Source organism: Pongo abelii, chromosome 3 (genome assembly GCF_028885655.2).
Source record: "Pongo abelii isolate AG06213 chromosome 3, NHGRI_mPonAbe1-v2.0_pri, whole genome shotgun sequence".
Lineage (NCBI taxonomy): Eukaryota > Metazoa > Chordata > Mammalia > Primates > Hominidae > Pongo > Pongo abelii.
Window position 1 is genome coordinate 131,710,709 of NC_071988.2, and position 21,535 is coordinate 131,732,243.

Genomic DNA, 21,535 nt, shown 5'->3' on the forward strand with positions numbered 1-21,535 from the left:
AAGAATTGCATTGTATTCTGTATATTGCTTTGGGTCATTTTTAAACAGTCTTATGGAAATTCTTGTACCTGTGTGATAGGCTGCATACTAGACTGAAAAAGAACTTTGCATTGACAAGAAATCTTCTGTTGAACAAGATGGATGAATTAAAATGAAATTACAGTCATGCATCACTAATGACAGGCGTGTCATTAGGCAATTTTGTCATTGTGCAAACATCGTAGAGTGCACTTACACAAACTTAGATGGTGTAAGCTACACTCACCTAAGCTATATGGTCTAGCTTCTTGCTCCTAGGCTACAAACCTGTGCGGATGTTACTATGCTGAATACTGTAAGCAGTATTGTAACACAATAGTAAAAATTTGTGTATCTAAACATAGAAAAGGTACAGTAAAAAATATGGCATAAGGGATATTTTTAAATGATACACCTTTGTAGGGCACTTACCATGAATGAAGCTTGCAGAACTGGAAGTTGCACTGGATGAGTCAGTAAGTGAGTGGTAAATTAATGTGAAGGCTTAGGACATTACTGTACATTGCTGTAGACAAACACTGAACATTTAGGCTACACTAAACTTATTAAAAAAAGGTAATTTCACTATGACATTTGAATGCTACAATGTCACTAGGTGATAGAAATTTTTCAGTTCCATTATCATCTTACGGAATCACCATTGTATAAGCAGTTCGTCATCAACCGAAATGTCATTGTGTGGCATCTGATTGAATATAAGGTTAGAGACTAAAGGAACTTTAGCAAATACCTAGTCTAACTTCCTCATTTTTACAGTTGAGAAAATTGAGGTTAAAGAATTTATCCAAGCAATCAAGCAAGTAAGTGATAAAACTGGGAACCAGTTTTGACCTGCAGTGACTAAGTGTCTCTTGACTTGCAGTGAAGTGGGATGCTACAGACTGAGCCCAGCTTGTAGCCCTCATTAATTGCAAATCATTGCCCCCTTTCAGAAGTCATGGTAGTTCAAGCATGATGGCTATGTAATTGACCAATGATCAAGGGTTAATAAATTACCAATAGCAGTAGCAATATGTGCCAGATACATGGCTAAGGAGACCTATCTATCTATCTATCTCTCTATCTATCTATAGCAATACCAATAGCAATAGCAATATGTACCAGATACATGGCTAAGGAGATATAAATATACATATATATTTATATCTATATACATTTATCTATCTATCTATATACCTACCTACTTACCTACCTACCTACCTACCTAATAAGCTTGATATTATTCTCCTCATTTTACTGATGAGGAAACTAAGATTCTAAGACACTGAATAACTTGCTTAAGGTTACACGTATCTGGGAAGCAGCCTAGTTCGAATTTAGTTGCAGATGTGCCTATCTCCAAAGTCAAGCTCTTAACACCCTGTACAACCTAAAGCCTAGTGCCATTTGTATATATTCCACATTAGTTTAAAAAAAAACCAGAAATGCCTGTGTTCTCTTTTGTAGATATACTTTGCCCATACAGCCCTGAAGTGGATAGAGAGAGCTAATATGGATGGTTCCCAGCGAGAAAGGCTTATTGAGGAAGGAGTAGATGTGCCGGAAGGTCTTGCTGTGGACTGGATTGGCCGCAGATTCTATTGGACAGACAGAGGGTATGTTTTCTGCTTTAGTTTTAAGCTGTGTGGGATGGGAGTGATGGGATAGGTAATACTATTGGCTTCATCCTCCACTTTGAACACAGAAAAATGTTGCTGGGCATTTGGTTGGGATTGGAGAAAAGAGGCCACCATTGCGGTCCACACTCCCTCCACTTCCTCCTTTCATCAAGATTGCATCTGTGTGTGTGGGAGGATTTTGAAGACCAACAAAGTAGCCTGTGTTAGGAACAGAAAACCAAACAACGCATGTTCTCACTCATAAGTGGGAGTTGAATAATGAGAACACATGGACAGAGGGAGGGGAACATCACACACCGGGGCCTTTCGGAGGGTGGGTGGCAAGGGGAGGGATGGCTTTAGGAGAAATACCTAATGTAGATGACAGGTTGATGGGTGTAGCAAACCACCATGGCACATGTATATCTATGTAACAAACCTGCACGTTCTGCACATGTATCCCAGAACTTAAAATATAATAATAAAAAAAAAAGTAGTCTGTGTTTTGGCAGTTCAGGCTTTTGTTATCAGGGAAACTCAAAACCTGTCTGAATATAAGCAATAAGCATTCTCGGAGCATCTGCTATGGAAATAAGACTTTCTCCTAAGTCACATGGGAGATACAGAGGAGCCTAAGATGTGCTCCATCTTTTCAGTCAGTTCTTAGTTTAGCTGGGGAGATGAGGTATATTTCCCCAGCAAAATAATTAATACAAATTCTTGGTCTAAATAGCAGTTCAAGAAATGTCATAGGGCCACACACAAATAATTGCCAAATGACAGGTGTACACTCCCAAAGGGAGCCGCCATGGAATGAGCTTCGACATGCAAGTGACAAATCTTGGACTAGAATGTTGACTCCCTGTTAAACAAGCATGAAGGAGGGAGGAGAACTTCAGCTGGAGTTGTGAGGAAAGTGCATGAGATAAGAGGGATGCTCTTTGTTTCCCTATGGTGGGAAAAAACAGAACCAGAGTGCAGTTGTGAAACCCCACTCTCAGAGCTGCAGGAAGGGCTACTGTACTTGGTGTGTATGCGGCCTGCGTGAACCTCAGAACTGAATGGCAGGAAGCAGGAAGGAAGTGGCTGTATCCCTTATGTGTGCGAATGAGATCCCACTTCCTTACAGAACTGTAAGAGAAGCTGCTAACGATAGACCCCTCACAAAATAATATTAGAGATGCGATGTACTCTGAGATATATTCTCAGAGTAACCGAAAGCCAGAAAGTGAAATGGTGGCCATCCTGAACATCTGGTACCAATGCAACCAAGTAAAAGTAAAATAAGGGAGAATGATGGTTTAACCTCTGTGAAATCAGCAGTTTCAACAAAGAAGGAGAAGTCCCAGGGAATGGGTTTCTATGCTTGGGGGTAGGCATTTTATGTCCCAGAATATCTCTTTTAATCAGGATAATCCATGGGAAACAGGTTTTTAAAAATCTGTTGATGCACTTTGGGAGGCCGAGGCAGGCAGATCACAAGGTCAGGAGATCGAGACCATCCTGGCTAACACGGTGAAACCCTGTCTCTACTAAAAATACAAAAAATTAGCCGGGTGGGTGGTGGGCGCCTGTAGTCCCAGCTACTCGGGAGGCTGAGGCAGGAGAATGGTGTGAACCCGGAAGGTGGAGCTTGCAGTGAGTGGAGATCGCGCCACTGCACTCCAGCCTGGGTGGCAGAGCGAGACACCATCTCAAAAAAAAAAAAAAAAAAAAAAAATCTGTTGATGTGGTTATCTGTATGATATGGTTATCAGTTACCAATAATATGGTCATTTTACATCCAAGGTGAGCATATTTTCTTTCATTCATTCATTTGTTCATCTAATCATACCTTCATTTCTTTATTATTTGAGTATTTATTTACTGAGTAATTGCAACGCGCCAGATACTGTGCTTTATGTCCATGACACTATTAAATCCCCAAAGGTAAGTTTTGTTATCTCCAGTTTAAAGATTAAGAAAATTGATAATTGGAGAGGTAAAATAACTTTCCCAAGGTCAAGCAGTCAACAAGTACCATGTGGATCTGTAATTGGAACTCAAAGATGGCCATTTGCAAAGCATATTCTCTTAATAGTCACAGAGATGTACCACTACCCCAAACCAGTGTGGATTTAACATATGGTTGACTCAGAGTCATGTGACAAATTAAAATCAACTTCAGTTGTAATAATTATAAAAATCTTAATAATGACCTCCTCTGTGTTGAACCTACTTAAAAGAATATTTTAAATGTCAGCTGTGTATAATAACAGAGCTGTACATGGTTGTTCTCAGAAGGGTAAACGATGATCAAAATGGCAGATGTCAACCACTCTCGGGTCCACTAAGGATGCCAAGTCTTCTCATATTTCCCCACATTCACAAGGGACCTCTAATTTTAACACTGTTTGATTAATAGCACCATGGTACCGACTGCAGAGGCAATGCGTTCAGGAGATAGACAGGCACCACTGTTTCCTGGAGAATCAGACCCTAAATTCCGCAGTTCATTGGCTTCAGTAATAACAAGCCCTTCTTAAGTCCTCCTGGCTCTAAAGGCAGCTGCTAAAAGAAAACCTTTAATTTGTCTGGAAATGAGAGGTTTATGGTTTGGAAACCTTAATATTACCTAGAAATTGGATGTAAATAACTGAGATTCCTATCTCATAATATTAGATCACATGGTAACTCTTAGCCAATCAAAAGAGGCAAAGTGGGATGCTTGCAGTTCCTTTTTGGCCTAGGAAAAGACAGATTCAAATTAACATCTAAATGTAGGAAGGAAGCACATTGAAAATTCCAATGGTAATGCTGTTATTTAGTATCAAGGAATACTGATTCCTAAAGTCAATTGCCTAGTAAAGAATCAAGAGGGTAAAATTATAAGTATCTATTTACTCATTCTTTTGAGGTAACAAAAACTAATATGAGGTAAAAAAATTCACTCTTCTAGGGTTCTTGATGGACACCACTTACCCTAGAAGGAGGGTGAGTTTTTCTCTTGGAGGATCTCAGTGGCACTGGGACGATTAGATAATGGTTAGAGAGAGAAGGACACACCACTAGATTAAAGGTGATGCTTGAACTCCCATGAACCCAAATATCCCTGCTGGTCTTTGGTTTCTCATTACCAACACTGGAGTTTGAGATTTGCTCTCTAGCTGAATCAAATAGAAGTATATTAGGTGAACACCTTGGGGGAGCTTTAAAAGTAAATTCCAGCAATCCTGCCTTGAGACAGCTGCACAGTCAGGAGCTTATGTCGTTCTCGTCTCATCACTTAATTCCTGCCCGAAACAGAATTTAGAGATGATGTCTCTCATCTCTAAGATGATTAGAGATCGTCATGAGATCAGAATTGACAGTTTCATCTCCCCTGGTCACAAGCAAGTGGCCTCAGAATTTCTTTCCTCCCACCAAGGGGAGAGACACAGTGACAGTTGTGTCTGAGAACAGAACTTGACACATTAAGTTCAAAAATATCTTCCACCCACCAGTATCCTTCCTATGACCACTTCATCCGGGAGTAAAATTATCTTTTTAAAGTGGCACTGGAGTAGAAATGGTTTCAAATTCTCCACTGCCTTTAATTGGTAGTTTGCAAAGTGTTCCCAACCCAGCATAGTTACTGAGCCAGTTTTACCTTCACCTCTCTTCTGCATACTGCCTGTGAATACGGTCCTGTGCATAGAGCCCTGTGCATAGAGTCCTGTTCCCTACATAGCACCTAGAAAATAGTTGGTGAACCAGCCACCAGAGAAGGTCTCCTTAGCATTTTGTAAAATCAGGAGCAGGGAATGGCCCTACCTTGTGTTTCTAGGCAGGCTTGTTTCATGCAGACCTTGCCCTCAAGAGCAAGGTGAGAGGCCTTTAACAGATGTTTATTGAATGAATTAAAGGTGGTTATATATTCTGGTTTGCAGCAGGGAAACAGGGAAAGCTGGCAGTACATAGGGAAAGGGAGGCTATTCTTAGCCCTGTTTATATCCCCTCTGCCTGTGGTCCTGCCTGCTCCAAGAAGCTGCTGATCGTCCCTTGTTTGCTCCTGAAGGGGGCAGGGATGCTATAGAGTCATGTTTAGCATTTAAATCCATCCAATTTTCTCCATTTCTCCTGCCACTGTTTTATCTCCTCACTATCATCTCCTGCCTGCCTCTCCCTTTCACACTAAAGCCACAGCAAACTTTCTAAAGTGCAAATATAACTGCCCCACATTCTTTAGGTCCTGTACTTTAGAACTTGTATATGTACATTCCCTTGCTTAGGGTACTCTTTTCATCCCTACCCACCTTTGCCTGGCTGCCTGCTTCTCATCTTCGTTTGTTATTATCTTCAGGAATCCTTCTCTGATCCCTGCTTGGCTGGGCTACCCACGCTGTCACCCTCCCTGAGTCTTCCAATTACATTCTTTACATCCTTCTTCTCAGCATGTGCTTTCATGTGCTGTGTTGTAATCCCCTCTCCCTCTTTCCCCTCTTACTTCCCCCGACCTCTCCTCCTTCCCTTTCCCTCCACCTTTTCTTCCCCTCCCTGTCCAGTCCACCTAACCCTTTCTCTTCCCCTCCCACCTCTGCCTCCCTCTCCCTCTGTTCCTGTTGAACTGTGAGCTCTATAAGGACAGAGACAGGGCTTTATTTACTATTGTATCTCCAATGCTTAGACCAATCCCTGACACACAGTTGGTGCTCAGTAAATATTTGTTTGACAAATAAATAGAAAAATCAGGAAATAAGAATTTTCTACCCTGCTAGATTCCATTGGGTTATTTAATGTAAAGATTAGCAAGTAATATTTCAGTACCATTGGCCCTGTTTATTTACAGGCTCCACATCTGAGGATTCAACCAACCTTGGATCAAAAATATTCAAAAATTAAATTAAATTAAAAATAAGAATACAGTCATAAAAAATAATACAAATAAAAAACAATAACTTATGACTATATTTACATAGCATTTACATTACATTAGGTATAAGTAATCTAGAGATGATTTGAAGTATACAGGAGAATGTACATAGATTGTATCCAAATACTGTGCCATTTTATATCGGGGAATTGAGCATCCTTGGAGAGTTCTGGTACCAATCCCCCACAGATGCCGAGGGGCAATTGTACTCCCATTTGTCTTGGAATTAAATGGAAGAAAATTAAAGCCAATGTAAATCTCCACCTACTGTCTTTGTACTGGCTTGTCTCCCTCCTCTTCATGATCCCATGAGGCTAACAGTCTCTTTGCTTCTGGCTTCCATTGGTTTCAGCAGAAGATTGAAATTTATAAAGAGAATGTCCTCACCCAGCCACTGACACAATCTTTTTACCTTGTCCTCTCATTGTGTATTTTCATTACCTGGAATAAATATTGGGATGCTAATTAAAAGTGCTTAAAAATATAAAATTTGTGGGCTTATTGCTGCTACTTTGTTTGTGGGTGGGGGAGAGAGAAAGAGTAAGAGAGAGGGAGAGAGAAACAGAGAGAAATAGGAGCTGGTTTAGAATGCCTATCCTTGCATTTCAGAAAGAGGAGAAGGGAGTATTTTTGTCTGAAAAGTAAAGTTGTTATAACAAACTCACTTATTTTGCACATATTTTAGGAAATCTCTGATTGGAAGGAGTGATTTAAATGGAAAACGTTCCAAAATAATCATGAAGGAGAACATCTCTCAACCACGAGGAATTGCTGTTCATCCAATGGCCAAGTAGGTATTTGTAAAAATAAGGCACTGCTCTGCAGAGATCATGTGACAGTTCATGGTTGATATGCTAGTGTCCAAAACCAGAAACCAAGAAAATCCATGCAAGTTGTTCAAATCTTCAGCATGAATTCCTCATGCTTTTAATGTCTTGATTTTCTATTCTCGTATAATAATTTTATTGTTAATATGCTCTTTTAAATAAATTCAATTTGTTTTTGAAAGAAAAATGCACTGTAATTCATTAACCGACTAGACTCAAGCTCATTCATCTATTTTCTTTAAAAATTTGCATTGTTGTTTACTGAGCAGAAAAGGATATTTGGATTATATGACTTGTGGATTCCGTTTAGAAAAATCATAAGATATAGGTCATTCCTAGATTTTAGATGACAGAAAACGGAAATTGTGAAAGGTTAGAAGACTATGCTGTTAATTGTGAGTCAGTGACACATTTTCGTTTACTGATTAGAGATTTAAGGACAATAAAGAATTTCTTCCTAGTTGTTAAAAAACAAAGATAAAAACCAACCCTATCTTATTTACACTGGAAATTTCACAATGATTTATGGGAGATAATATATGGATAGTAGTTGATAATTGATTTGGAGCCAGCCAAATGATTAAAACTGTGAGAATGTAACCATTTCTAAATAGGCCAATAAAAAAAATATGAACCATATTGACTTCAAAAAAAATGTGCCCAGCACCTGATTTATGGAAGTTGAAATTAACTGAGTTAATAGAGTACATTGCATAAAACTGGGTAACAGATAAATATGATCTTTCCTTTATGTTGTAGTTTTACAAATGCAGTGAATTTTACATATGCATAACAGAAGAACAGGCTAGCAAGATTTCATTGCCTTTTTGCAGTACAAAATGCTAATTCAAGAATATTTTACTCAAGCCTATTTACTCATGACTATTTGATTAGTCATATATTGCAATTTTTAAACTAATTTCTTTTTTAATCTAATGATCTGAGCTTTAATTCAACATTTCTTTTCGAAGATGTTTTACGTAGACAAGTTAATTGCTCTGCGTTTCAAAATTATTTGCCTAACATACAGTGCTAGCTCTTCTTCTGTATTCCTTAGTGTACCACTTTAGTATATCATGAAGTAATTTACATTGATATTTTCAATGATGAAAGAACAGAATAATTTATTTCATAAAGATATTATTTGTTGTGTGCTTTCTTGATTAAAGGAGATTATTCTGGACTGATACAGGGATTAATCCACGAATTGAAAGTTCTTCCCTCCAAGGCCTTGGCCGACTGGTTATAGCCAGCTCTGATCTAATCTGGCCCAGTGGAATAACGATTGACTTCTTAACTGACAAGTTGTATTGGTGCGATGCCAAGCAGTCTGTGATTGAAATGGCCAATCTGGATGGTTCAAAACGCCGAAGACTTACCCAGAATGATGTAGGTGAGGCTTTGGGATGGGTGATTTCTTCATCTTGACTGAGTGTTTATGAGTGTTAAATACAAAATATGTTTACACACACACACATACCACTTAGCCGTATGGGTGAATATGGAATAGAGACAGACTTCTCCAGGGAATCATGAACTGCAAGGCTTACCTTAACATTGGAATACTGGGTAAAAAATAGTGTTGCATAATCATTTCTCTTTCCAAGAAGTCCCAAAATCAGAATGAAAATATTAAAATTTTCTAAACTCCTTGAGGAATAAGAACTTGGTTCAGCTGTTTTCATTTCTTACGTTTTAGAAAAGTTGTTTCACAACAGCGATATTGTAGGCACTTTTAGGCATGAATGAATGTCAGTTGATAACGTGCAAAGATTAATATAGTTTCCTCCCCTATTACTTTCAGATTTTACATGGGGTGTCATATATTTTCATAAATATCTTTAAAACATTGTAGCTCATGCCAGCTGTTAAAAGAAGTACAAAATGGCTATGAAATAAGCAGTGGGAAATTTATTTTGACTCCAGGAATGTACAAAGACGGTATTTAAACTGGGCCTTGTGGTAAATAGATGATGACAAAAGATTATAAGGCTGCAAAAATTGGTCTTTGTATGTTAGTACTGTCAGGATATGTCGACTAAACTTAAATTCTGAATTTAGTAGACAGGCATTGAATGTTCTTGCACATAAAATGTATATGTTAAGGTTGGCATCTCTGGATAGCTGCTTAGGTAAAGTATAGGAGTTCGATTGGAATTTGGAGAGAAGGAAATCTGTTAGAAGCCTATAGTGGTTGTCCAGGCAACAACTGGTGATGGCCTGAGTTTGAACATTGTCGTTTAAAAATGGAATGAAGGATTATGGTATTAAAAATTATTGTGCATAAAAAATTAAGAGGATTTTGTAACAGATTGCATATAGAAAATGAGAGCCAGGGAAGTGCTGAAGATGCTTTGGAGAGTTAGAAATTGGTTGGGAAGATGAAAAAACATGGTTTCTCTCATTTAGGAAGAAGCTAACAAACTAATAATCTGTGTAAGATACCTATTTTGCCCATTCTCTTTGGCTCAAGATAAGTATAATTTAAAATTTTATGTATTTCTAAGATTCTCTAAAATCAAAGATATCCTTCACAATAAGTGATATGCTTATGCACAACCTTAGACTTTATCATCCATTTACTTCAGGGGTGTTTATTGACACATTACAGGAACTGAAGATACAGTGGAGGGTAAAACAAATATGATATCTGTAAAGCCAAGGAATCTAGTGCAGAACACATACATTATTTAAAAAAAAAATCATCCAGGCTGGGCATGGTGGCTCACACCTGTAATCCCAGCACTTTGGGAGGCCAAGGTGGGAGGATCACTAGAGCCCAGGAGTTCGAGTCCAGCCTGGACAACATGGCGAAACTCTGTCTCCACTAAAAACACAAAAATTAGCTGGGCATGGTGGTGAGTGCCTGTAATCCCTCTGCTACTCAGGCGGCTGAGGTGAAAAGATCACTTGAGCCTGGGAGGTTGAGGCTGTAGTGAGCCGTGATTGTGCAACTGTACTCCAGCCTGGGTGACAGAGTGAGACCGTCTCAAAAAAACAAAAACCAAAAAATACATCACCCAAATAAATGTAAAATTGTATCTTTGACATAAAAATGTAGAAAGGAATTTGAAAATTTCTAACCAGAATGTGACAACACCATATTTTAAACCAAAAGGCATAGCAGATACTTTGTATATCATTTATATTGCTACTATATTATATGACTAATACAACTGACTGTTGAAGGCCATTATCAAATAATTTTATATTAAATTATGTAAGTAACATTCCCATTATTACAGTGCCATCTACTGGTATATATGTGGTGGCTTCCCAGCTGCCAGTTCAGGATTTCTAAGAGTGGATGTTATGTGCTGTTACCACAAAAATGATAACTGAGGTAATGCATTTGTTAATTGGCTAGATTCAGCCATTCCACAATGTATATATATTTTAAAACATCATGTTGTACACAATAAAAACATATAATATTGTTTGTACATTAAAAATGTATTTTAAAAGGTTGAAGATATTCTTAATTTAAAATGCAATTAATTGTGGTTCTTCTGTAAACAAAAAATAAGAAAGATTATGTCTAGTGTGGGGTATTTGTTTAAACACTATAGCTAATTCTAACATGTGCTTTAACATGGATTAATTCCTGAGGACATTATGCCAAGCGAAATAAGCTAGTCACAAAAAGACACGTACTGTACAATTCCAATTATTTGAGGTATCTAGAGTAGCCAAATTCATAGGAAAAGAAAGGAGAATGGTGGTTTCCAGGGGATGTGGGAGAGGGAATGAGAAGTGGTTTAATGGACATAGAGTTTCAGTTTTGCAAGATGAAAAAATTCTGGAGATTGGTTGTACAACAATGTATGAATGTACTTAACACTACTGAACTTAGAAATGGTTTGAGATGTTAAGTTTTCTGTTATGCTTTTTCACTGTGATAAAAAAGAACTATAGCTATGTTAAAAATTCCCTTGCTGTACTTAAGGCTTTAATTTGGGACAAAGGGCCAGAGACTAGAATGAATCTTAATGACCCTGATCAACAATGATAAGTGGAGACTCATTGTAACCCAAACAAGTTATTTGAGTTTGCCACCAGTAGGGGAAGACATTCATTCTAATCTGTCAAATCCATTGCTCGTTTACAGAAAGAGTGGTCTGTGGGAATGTGAGTAGCCTTGATTAAAACATCCAACTTGAGCCTCCTTAGCTTTAGTCTCTAACCACCTGAGATAGAATGGTAAAACATTCCCTTGTGTATTCAATGCTTGCATGCCTTTTCAGAGCAGTTCCAGTGGCACAGAGAGGTAGGTTTGGTGAAGGTGGGCTCAGAAAGATGCCCACTTACTGTTAGTAGGAGGCATGAAAATGGAGGCAGCAGATAATAAATGACTCTTTGAAAAACTTGGCTAAAAAGGGAAGGAAAGAGACAAAGAGGAGCTAGAGGGGTCATGGGTATGAGGAAATGAAGATGGGAGAGAGGATATAGTAGACAGAGGGAACAAAGCTAGTGGAATGAAGAGAGGGAAGATGTAAGAGAAAGGGGTGATTGTTGATGGATCCAGGCCCTAGAGAAGGCAGGAAGGGTGACATCAGGGGCGCAGGTCAATATTAAATAAGGAGAGAGGGGAAAGAAGGTGGGGGACTAATGCAGGCAAATGTGTTGGTGGAGATGGGAATGTGGGGAGACTCTTATACAATTACCTCAAATTTTGAAAAATCCTTACAACAACCTGTGAATTTGATCCACTGCTTATTACTGCTGCTCAAAAGAGTAGGAACCTAAGGCAAGGAGTTGTAAGATAAGTTACTCGAGTTTAGTCTATAAATAGTGACAGATGTACTAAACAAGGAAAGTTCCACCTTTGCCTCCTTCATGGTGCTAGGAAGACAATCAGCCCACATTCTCTCACTCTGCAAGTGCTGGGTGATAGTGGGCCTTGCTGGGACCTCATGCCACTATGCTACCGTTCTAAGGTGACGTTCCTTCCTCATATGGGCTCTCCTTGAGGCAGGTGTGTAAGTCGGTGGCTCACTCATAACTTGCTGAGTAGCTAAAGAGTTGATTTAGTGTAGGAATGTTATGTAAATTTCAAGCCTTGTCCTTTCGTAAATAGTCATTGCAAAGACAAAGAAGGTGTATTTAACAAACTTGAATTGTTTCCAGGTCACCCATTTGCTGTAGCCGTGTTTGAGGATTATGTGTGGTTCTCAGATTGGGCTATGCCATCAGTAATGAGAGTAAACAAGAGGACTGGCAAAGATAGAGTACGTCTCCAAGGCAGCATGCTGAAGCCCTCATCACTGGTTGTGGTTCATCCATTGGCAAAACCAGGTACATACTGGAGATGTTACACAGTCTTTCCTTGGCTGGAATCTGCAACTGTTTTAATTGTTTGATGTCATGCAGTTGGGGTGGGGGTGGAGGGGATTTTGTAACTTTCATTAACTGTGTAGATGTTAAGATTTTCTAAGATTTAGGTTTGTTTAAGACAATCTGGTAGTTTGGTAATTGGGGCTTTATCCCTCCAATTTCATCTCTTTTCTTGAACAACTTTTACTTACCTGCTGCATTTCAAAGAGCCTTGGGTTAAGGCAGGCAATTTAGACACTGGCAGTGGAAGCTTCTGTCGACACTTGGACCTTTCCATACCCCTGAGGAGTGAGCAAATGGAAAAGGCATTTCACATTTTATAGTAGCTCTTCTTTCTGAATTGCTCTTTGTCAGTTTGACTAGATGATGAGTCAGGAAATAAGAATCACATTTGACTAAAGAGCTTCTTGAAAAAAGTGCTGGCTATACTCAGTACTAATAAGGTAATAACATTCTGGGCTTATCTTAGAATCAGTGGCTCCTTGGGGGAGCTCTTCTGAAATAGCTATTGATATACCCTCTGTTTAGACACACTGCGTTTCTCTCTCTAAAAGCTGTAGCTCCCTAAAAGCAAGCTGTAGACTTGCATTAATGGCATCCTTTTCATCTTCAAACCCACTTGTGAATTTGTTTCTTTTCTCTACTAGGAGCAGATCCCTGCTTATATCAAAACGGAGGCTGTGAACATATTTGCAAAGAGATGCTTGGAACTGCTTGGTGTTCGTGTCGTGAAGGTTTTATGAAAGCCTCAGATGGGAAAACGTGTCTGGCTCTGGATGGTCATCAGCTGTTGGCAGGTAATATAATAAATTATGTGGCAAATTACCTAACCTTGGCTCAGAAATACAGCTGTACATCAATCTCTATGCTTTTGCTGATTTTGAATATTTTGGATGTTAAAAGTTCTCCTGTTTTTAGGAATGCTAAGAATTTGTTTGTTTATTTGTTCTCTTCTGCTGAGTTTTGAGTTCCTTATTACAGGCAAAATTCAATTGACCTCTAGTGGTAATAGTCTTAAGCTCCAAGCCCTCCACCTCCCCATTTATAGTGGAGTGGGTCCCAGGCTTGGAAATAAATGTCAAAATGTTATCACCTCACAAAAATGTTCAGCGATATTTTGTTTAGAAGTTTTATGTCCTCAATTTTAGAGGGAGTAGTGTATGATCTCTTATCACATGACAAGTCTTAATAAGAAAATCAAAGTCCTTTATAGAAAATAACTTCAGGATATCAAACAAATGTGGGAAATCCAGCCTGAGAAGGCTTGTGATGTACTTTTTTACAAACTAGATATGACTTTGATGAAGAAGAGTAAACCAAGTGTGAGGTATAACCAGTAGTACTTATTTGCCTCCCTTGAATGTGCACCCAAACAATCTGGGCATCTGTGGATTCATCCCTTGATATCTTTCTAGAAGAAATATACCAAAAATAATTTACATTTTATTAAATTTTAAAAAAATTTATATTTATCTGGTAGGCATGGTGTAAATATAAGTAAAGTGACAGATTGATGAAAAATAAACAAAACAAAAGTTATGCAATGAAAAAAAGAGGCTAGTTTCAGCTCACAATTCAGAATTTACTTATGTTTTTCCTCTAGCTAACCATCATAACTTTAGTATGCACTGAGAGAATTTGTATGTATTTCTTATTTTATTACATAGAGTGTTAAAAAGCTGCGTAGTCAATGGTCAAGAGTTTTAAAAATTAATAATTCTTATTGATTCACAACAATCTTCTTGTGAAACTGGGTTTTATTTTTATTTTTTGAGACAGGGTCTCCCTCTGTTGCTCAGGCTGGAGTATAGTGGCATGATCATGGCTCACTGCAGCCTTGGCCCCACCTGGGCTCAAATAGCTGGGACCCCACCTTAGCCTCCTAGTAGCTGGGACCACAGGCATGCACCACCATGCCTGGCTAATTTATTTTTATTTTTATTTAATTTATTTAAATTATTATTAATGTATTTAAATTATTAATTTATTTTATTTTATTTTTATTTTTTGTAGAGACAAGGTCATGCTATGTTGCCTAGGCTGGTCTTGAACTTCTGGCCTCAAGTGGTCTTCCCACTTCGGCCTCCCAAACTGCTGGGATTACAGGTGTAAGCTACACTGCCCAGCCAATTTTTTTTTCTTTTCTTTTTCTTTTTCTTTTTTTGAGACAGGGTCTTGCTCTGTCACCCAGGCTGGAGTGCAGTGGCATGATCTCAGCTCACTGCAACCTCTGCCTCTGGGGTTCAAGAGATTCTCCTGCCTCAGCCTCCCGAGTAGCTGGGATTACAGGCATGCACCATCATGCCCAGCTGATTTTTGTACTTTTAGTAGAGACAGAGTTTCACCATGTTGGCCAGGCTGGTCTCAAACTCTTGGCCTCATGTGATCCACCCGCCTTGGCCTCCCAAAGTGCTGGGATTATAGGAATGAGCCACCGTGCCCGGCCTTTTTTCTTTTCTTTCCTTTTCTTTTCTTTTTTAATATGAGTGTGTGGCAGTGAAGAGCTCAGCTACTGGCAGAGTTTGCTGTCATTTCCTTTTTTCATACTAAGACATCAGCTGTTGCCCACTTTCCTTTTGCCATATCAGTACAAATGTGAACATGGTGGAAAAAGGCAATTAACTTTATAGTATTATTATGAAAAGAATTATGACTTTAGGGACGTTCTGAAGGATGAGCCCAGGGTTCTGTGGATCACAGTTTAGAAAACTGCTGTCTTACAGAATCCATTTCTCCCCTGTTCTGAGAGTGGGCAGTGCATGAATCTTATGCCTGTATTAAATCATGACTTTTTAATGTCCTTTCATATTATAAGATGTAGGTAAAATCAGGCTAAAATAAGCATGAAAGCAGCATAAAGGAGGAAGAATGTGTATGGAAGACAAGTTGGGAAGATCATCTATTTTGTCCTTAATAACCGTGGGCTGTGATTATGAGCTGATTATGTCCCTGAGGATTTTGGTATTTTACTTTTGTTTTTTGCCAGTACCTGAAAGAGTCCTATCTTTCTTCTGTACTGGTTCCTTATCCCCCAAATCATTAAGTGCTCAGTGAAAATGAGAGGGTGTGGGATAGTAGGGTGAGGTTTACTAAATTACCAAGACCCTGACAGTTTTTCTGAATCCTCTTACTGTAAGAATGAGTCTGAACTCACAACCAATGAATAGTCATAAACATAAATGAAATCAAACTTTTTTTTGAAACAGAAAAGCTAAATTTATTTGCATCTGTTGACCTTCGATAGGTGGTGAAGTTGATCAAAAGAACCAAGTAACACCATTGGACATCTTGTCCAAGACTAGAGTGTCAGAAGATAACATTACAGAATCTCAACACATGCTAGTGGCTGAAATCATGGTGTCAGGTATGAATAACTTGTTCTCCAATATACCTTTGGTTCCAACAGTTTCCATCCTACCAATGAGAAATTTTGAATTACCTTTCTAACTTAATATTGGCTAAGTTCTACACAAGGCTAATGAAACCAAACCTTGGACTCAAGTCTGTCTCTTCTGAATGACGTGCCTGAGAAAGATGGCTGCATATTAGTCTGGACATAAACAGGACACCTTGAGAGTCTTTGGATGTGAGTCTTTGTTCTGTGAAGAAACAAAGTAACTTGGAAAGAAAAGTAAAACATAGGACAACATATTTGAATGTATTTCCACCCACCCCTGATATTTTTGGTATTTGGTCCACCTTGCTGTTTTTCCATTAGCCTGAAAAGTTGATAGTAATTGATAAGCAAATATAGGTTGAGCACTTCAATTGCTGCAGAAAGTCCACAAACAGCAAATGTTGGAATTCTTTTCTTCTGTGTTGCACATTTGTCACTAAAATGCCAAATCATGTGTTCAGTATGTAACAGCTTTAGGGAACCTAATTCTTTCTTGTTCCATATTCACTCAGGAGGTCAGTGGTTTTTCCAGCTGGGTTCAGCTCAGCCCTAGAGCTTCTGCAAACCCTATCCTTTCACTTTAGGTCACTGCCCTTCAAGCAGTGCAATTTGACTTTGAAACATTTTATTTGTTTGTGTTACTAAGTAACACTTTAACAAGATGTATGTGGCAAAAAAAAAAAAAAAAAAGGAAAAGATTTCAAAACTCCACATTAGGACATTTAAGGCGATGCTTTACCCAACTTTTGTGGTCTGCAAACTACTTTGTTGATATACGTGGCTCTGGGTACCTCTTACCTCACCTTATCAGTGTGATTTTTTTGTAAGATATAAATAAGGAGGTTCATAATTTTAGTAATTAACAATAACATTTGCAGAGAACGTTAGATTATATATACAGTCATCCCTCTGTATCCACAGGGGATTGATTCCAGGATTCCCAAGTATATCAAAATCTGCACATATGCAAGTCCCAAAGTCACCCCATGGAACCCAGGTATACAAAACATCAGGCATCCGTGTAGGTAGGTTTCACATCCCACCAATAATACTGATCTGTGTTCAGTTGAAAAAAATCCAGGTATAAGTGGACCTGTGCAGTTCAAACCCATGTTGTTCAAGGGTCAACTGTAATCTCTAATTTGATCCTCATTACAAATCAGTTCACAGATGTGAAAGCTGAGAGACTGAGATCTATTAAGTTAGTGACTTGACCAAAGGTTTTTGAAAATTATGACCAAATAATTAATTCACGTGAAAATAAGACGTTCTGGAAAACTTCATTAACATTTTATTTGGCAATTTATTTGGCATACACTGTGCTAAGTGCTGGGGATACCAATAAGCTAAATACCATCCCAGTCCTCAAGGCCATAGTTAGATGTGGAGACAAACAGCATGAAAGAATAAAATACTTTAAACCAATGTTAGGGATGTAGATAACCTTTGCAAAGTCACCAGGAACCCTTAGAGATTCATAGAGCATATTTTGAAAGACTAATGGTTGAGGGACTGAAAGACTAAGATAAATGACAGATGGGTGGGAATGGGGGAGTGATTAAGTGACCAAGGATTTGTGAATTTTAGCTTAATACCTGGAGCCTAGTGCAGAGTAGAGGGAGCCGATTGTCCTGGTGAAAAACCCCTCATCTTTCCATACCTGGATTGTGTTCTGTGTTGTCCTAGCTTGTGAAGTCTTACTTCCACCTAAGTCAAGCTCGGGGGTCTAATTTCTGTTTCAGAGTGAGATTTCACATCAAGAAAGTGTCTGTGGCTAAAAGACAATGTGAAAACTCCACATTAGGATTTTAGAGTATAATCTAAAATTCTTAACATGGCCTGTTGGGCCCTGTATGAAACAACCTTTAGACACCTCCCCAGCCTCAACAAGGGCTCACCAGCCCTCTTGCCTTCGGCTTTCTGTGGCCTGCTTCCCTCATCCTGGCCTTGTTTCTAATGGACACGGACACGTGCGCTAGTTGTTTTCTCAGCCCATGGTGTGTTTCTTAGCCCTTCAAAGTCCTGTGTGTCCTTCGCCCTCTGGCTCAGAAAGCCTTTCCTAGTTCCTGACTGGGCTAGGGCTGCCTATTACAGCTCTCTCAGAACCTCACTTCTGCCCCTTGATCATACTCATCACATTTGTACTTCAATAACTAATTATGCAAAACAGCAGAGCCCTTGTCAATAGCAGAGCCCTATTCTTCACCACTATATTTTTGCCTCTCAGGAAGGCCCAATACATAGTAGGTACTTTCAAATGAATTATATTAGTTTTACTAACAGGACCTGGAGTCTCTGCTAGTGTGATAAGGTTAATTCTTATTTAAATTATCACAATATCTTTCTTTGTCATCCTTATTGAAATATGCATCAAAGAGTATTTGATCAAATAGTTGATTAAATATCTTGATCAAAGGGGTTTTTTTTTAAGGTCACTTTTTATTCTAGTCCTTCGAACCATCATGAAAAATAGACCTGGCAGAAATTGTCACTGCTGTTTTAGAGAAGAGGAATGTGAACACCGGCATTTATTTCTTCCAGAGCTTCTTTGTGGCAGAAACAACAACAACAACAACTTTGGCTGTAGCCTGTCCCTCCTACAACTGCATAACTATTGCTTTTCTTTACACACAGCTGCCTTGGGTTTGCATGTTACCAAGTAAATCCTGAATCATATTCTAATTTAAGATAATTCTGCAAGTGATTTAAAACATCTTGGGTAATCGGATACTGTCCACTCTACACTCTGAGCAGCCTTGTGATTTGGGATCTAGTCTTCCAAATAAATGCTGAATTAAATGGATAATTGATTTGGTCTGATCTTATCCATCTCTAAGAGTCATGAGTGACAGGAGATGACCAAGCAAGCATGAAAGGCATCTGCTCCCACAAGAGAAATCTTCTTGCTCAAGTAGCTAAGCAAATCAAATTCAATTACCCAATGTCTGCATTCACATGCCACCTGAATCCTACTTAGATTATTTAACTTTCTTTAATTTATCGGCAAGTTTGGAGGGCTTTTTAAAAAATCTCTTCTGTACTAAGATGAGCAAGCTTACCAGTGAATAGACAGATGATAAATTATATCCTACTGTGGTATGTCAGATTCCCCCAACTCCAAAAAGGTAGGGCAGAGTGGCATTTGGAGAATGATTACATACATAAGTAAAGTAAAGAGAAAAAAAAAAAAAACCTGCTCATGTTTATGGTTCAACATGTAACTCTGTTCCCCAGGGCGCTTGCATTTCAATGGAGTATGAAATGAAATGATCCATTTACTGCACTTAACTTGTATGGTTCATGATTCTGTAAAAGTGCCTTGAGGTGTGCAAGTCGCTACATAAATCTTGATAATAAACACACATTGTGACATACATATTCTATTATATATGATATTAGTAAATTGGCAGTAAATCTTTTTATGATTGAATTTCTTTGCCATGTTGGTGCACAGATCTACTTGCTAAATATCAGTCTGTGTGTCTTTGGGGGATAAGAATAGATTGACTCCTTTTGTTGTCAAAATGGTTGGAAGGTTTCAAAATAAGCAACAGACCTTTAAAATTTGAGTCTATTTGCTTCTAGCAATTTTATAATTTACATTTGCAAATGCTTTTAAAAATTATAAATAAGTTCATATGGGGTTCCTTGAACACACCAGATAGTGCTTTAAGACTAAAGTTCTATGAGAGCACATAAACAGAACATGGCTATGGGACTTTGGGACTATGCATCTCTCTGTTTTTTTGTTTTTTTTTTGACAGTGTCTCACTTTGTCACCCAGGCTGGAGTGCAGTGGCACCATCTTGGCTCACTGCAGCATCAACCTCCTGATTCTCCTACCTCAGCCCCCCAAGTAGCTGGGACTATACACCACATTTTCAGTAGAGACAGAGTTTCACCATGTTGCCCAGGCTGGTCTCGAACTCCTGGGCTCAAGCAATCCATCCTCAGCCTCCCAAAGTGCTGGAATTACAAGCATGAACCACTGCACCCAGCCAGCTATGGATCTTTTAATGTAGATACAGTTTATAGGTCAACTAAGTGTTTCTATTTGGAGGTTAACCTGTCCCAGAACTTGGGAAAGGAAGTGGTGGACTGTTCTGCAGAAACAGAACATTAAAGTCCATTTTCTTCTCTAAGGTCTGGAAATAACTGCACAGGATTCTTGCTATTTGCAGATCAAGATGACTGTGCTCCTGTGGGATGCAGCACGTATGCTCGGTGTATTTCAGAGGGAGAGGATGCCACATGTCAGTGTTTGAAAGGATTTGCTGGGGACGGAAAACTATGTTCTGGTAAGAGAAAAGGGCAAATACACATATTTGGACAATACTGAACCAGAAACATTTTTTCTGCTCTTTCTGACTCAAAAACTCCAGAAGGATTTATGTAATCAGCAGATTTGAATAAGTTATTTGATGTTAGCTAAAAAAAAAAAATTGAATGACATGCATAGAAAATATGAGACATATAAATATATTTACACAAATATATTACACTGAGTTTATAGTAAAATTTTATGATTATGCAATATATGCAGTTGACATTAAGGGGAAGAATTTATAATTAGCTTTAGAAGCATGAATTTGAGTTCAAGTCAAGTTTATGACTTCACCAATTCCAATGAAAACACAACTTTTTTTTTTGTTTGTTTTTTGCCCCAGAAGCTTAGGTCATAAGTTTTAGTCAAATGAATAGATTAATGGATAGGTTCCTATTTTATATTAATAGCCTCAAAATTATAATTTAATGATTGCTGGAAAGATCTCAGTCCTTATGGTCTGAAACTCTGGCAGAAAGTGATTTATTTACATATTTGCCTAATCAGATAGGTGGGAACTCTGTAAAGACTGATTCAGCAGTAACTTGTGAACTTTATGTCCAAGCTGCAGGGCGTGCATGATGTTGGCAAACAGCACCTGTAAAGGACTGAATAAGAATTGAATATACGATTATGCTTATTATTTCCAACTAGTCCCATTTATATCAGGATTGCCTAAATATTGCACTAGTTCATAATTTTGCCCACAGATATAGATGAATGTGAGATGGGTGTCCCAGTGTGCCCCCCTGCCTCCTCCAAGTGCATCAACACCGAAGGGGGCTATGTCTGCCGGTGCTCAGAAGGCTACCGAGGAGATGGGATTCACTGTCTTGGTAAGAGGACACATGTGCTGAGGGAGGACGGCAGAGGCAGGCCTCAGAAATCGGGAAACAGTGTGGGTGCGGTGAGCAGAGAGAAGACAGGATATAATTGGGGTGACACACATGTCAAGATTTAAAGAGTTGTGCAACCTGCTCAAACTGACATATTTCCATTCTTGGTGAACACTCAGGTTTGTGCCCTTGTGTTATTACTGCCCTAGTCAGCTTCAAGCCCCTTTGGAGGCTGCTTACTCCTCTGCCTTTCTAATTCTTTCTGGGGTTTGAGTGACACCAGTGTCTC

At 38.7% G+C, this 21,535-nt stretch overlaps 1 protein-coding gene across 10 annotated transcripts in view; it reads left to right on the forward strand.

Annotated features, from left to right (window-relative positions):
- EGF (epidermal growth factor) overlaps nt 1-21,535 on the forward strand; it is a 105,484-nt gene that overhangs the window by 60,565 nt on the left and 23,384 nt on the right. For 7 of the 10 annotated variants that reach the window (XM_002815059.5, XM_063723571.1, XM_054554311.2 and 4 more), the window contains 8 exons: nt 1,486-1,634; nt 7,214-7,318; nt 8,525-8,748; nt 12,483-12,650; nt 13,337-13,486; nt 15,934-16,053; nt 20,268-20,384; nt 21,121-21,246. In XM_002815059.5, coding sequence (XP_002815105.3) covers nt 1,486-1,634; nt 7,214-7,318; nt 8,525-8,748; nt 12,483-12,650; nt 13,337-13,486; nt 15,934-16,053; nt 20,268-20,384; nt 21,121-21,246 — 1,159 coding nt within the window. The remainder of the gene's footprint in view (nt 1-1,485; nt 1,635-7,213; nt 7,319-8,524; nt 8,749-12,482; nt 12,651-13,336; nt 13,487-15,933; nt 16,054-20,267; nt 20,385-21,120; nt 21,247-21,535) is intronic. The other 3 variants (XM_063723573.1, XM_063723575.1, XM_063723570.1) reach the window with 2 other exon arrangements.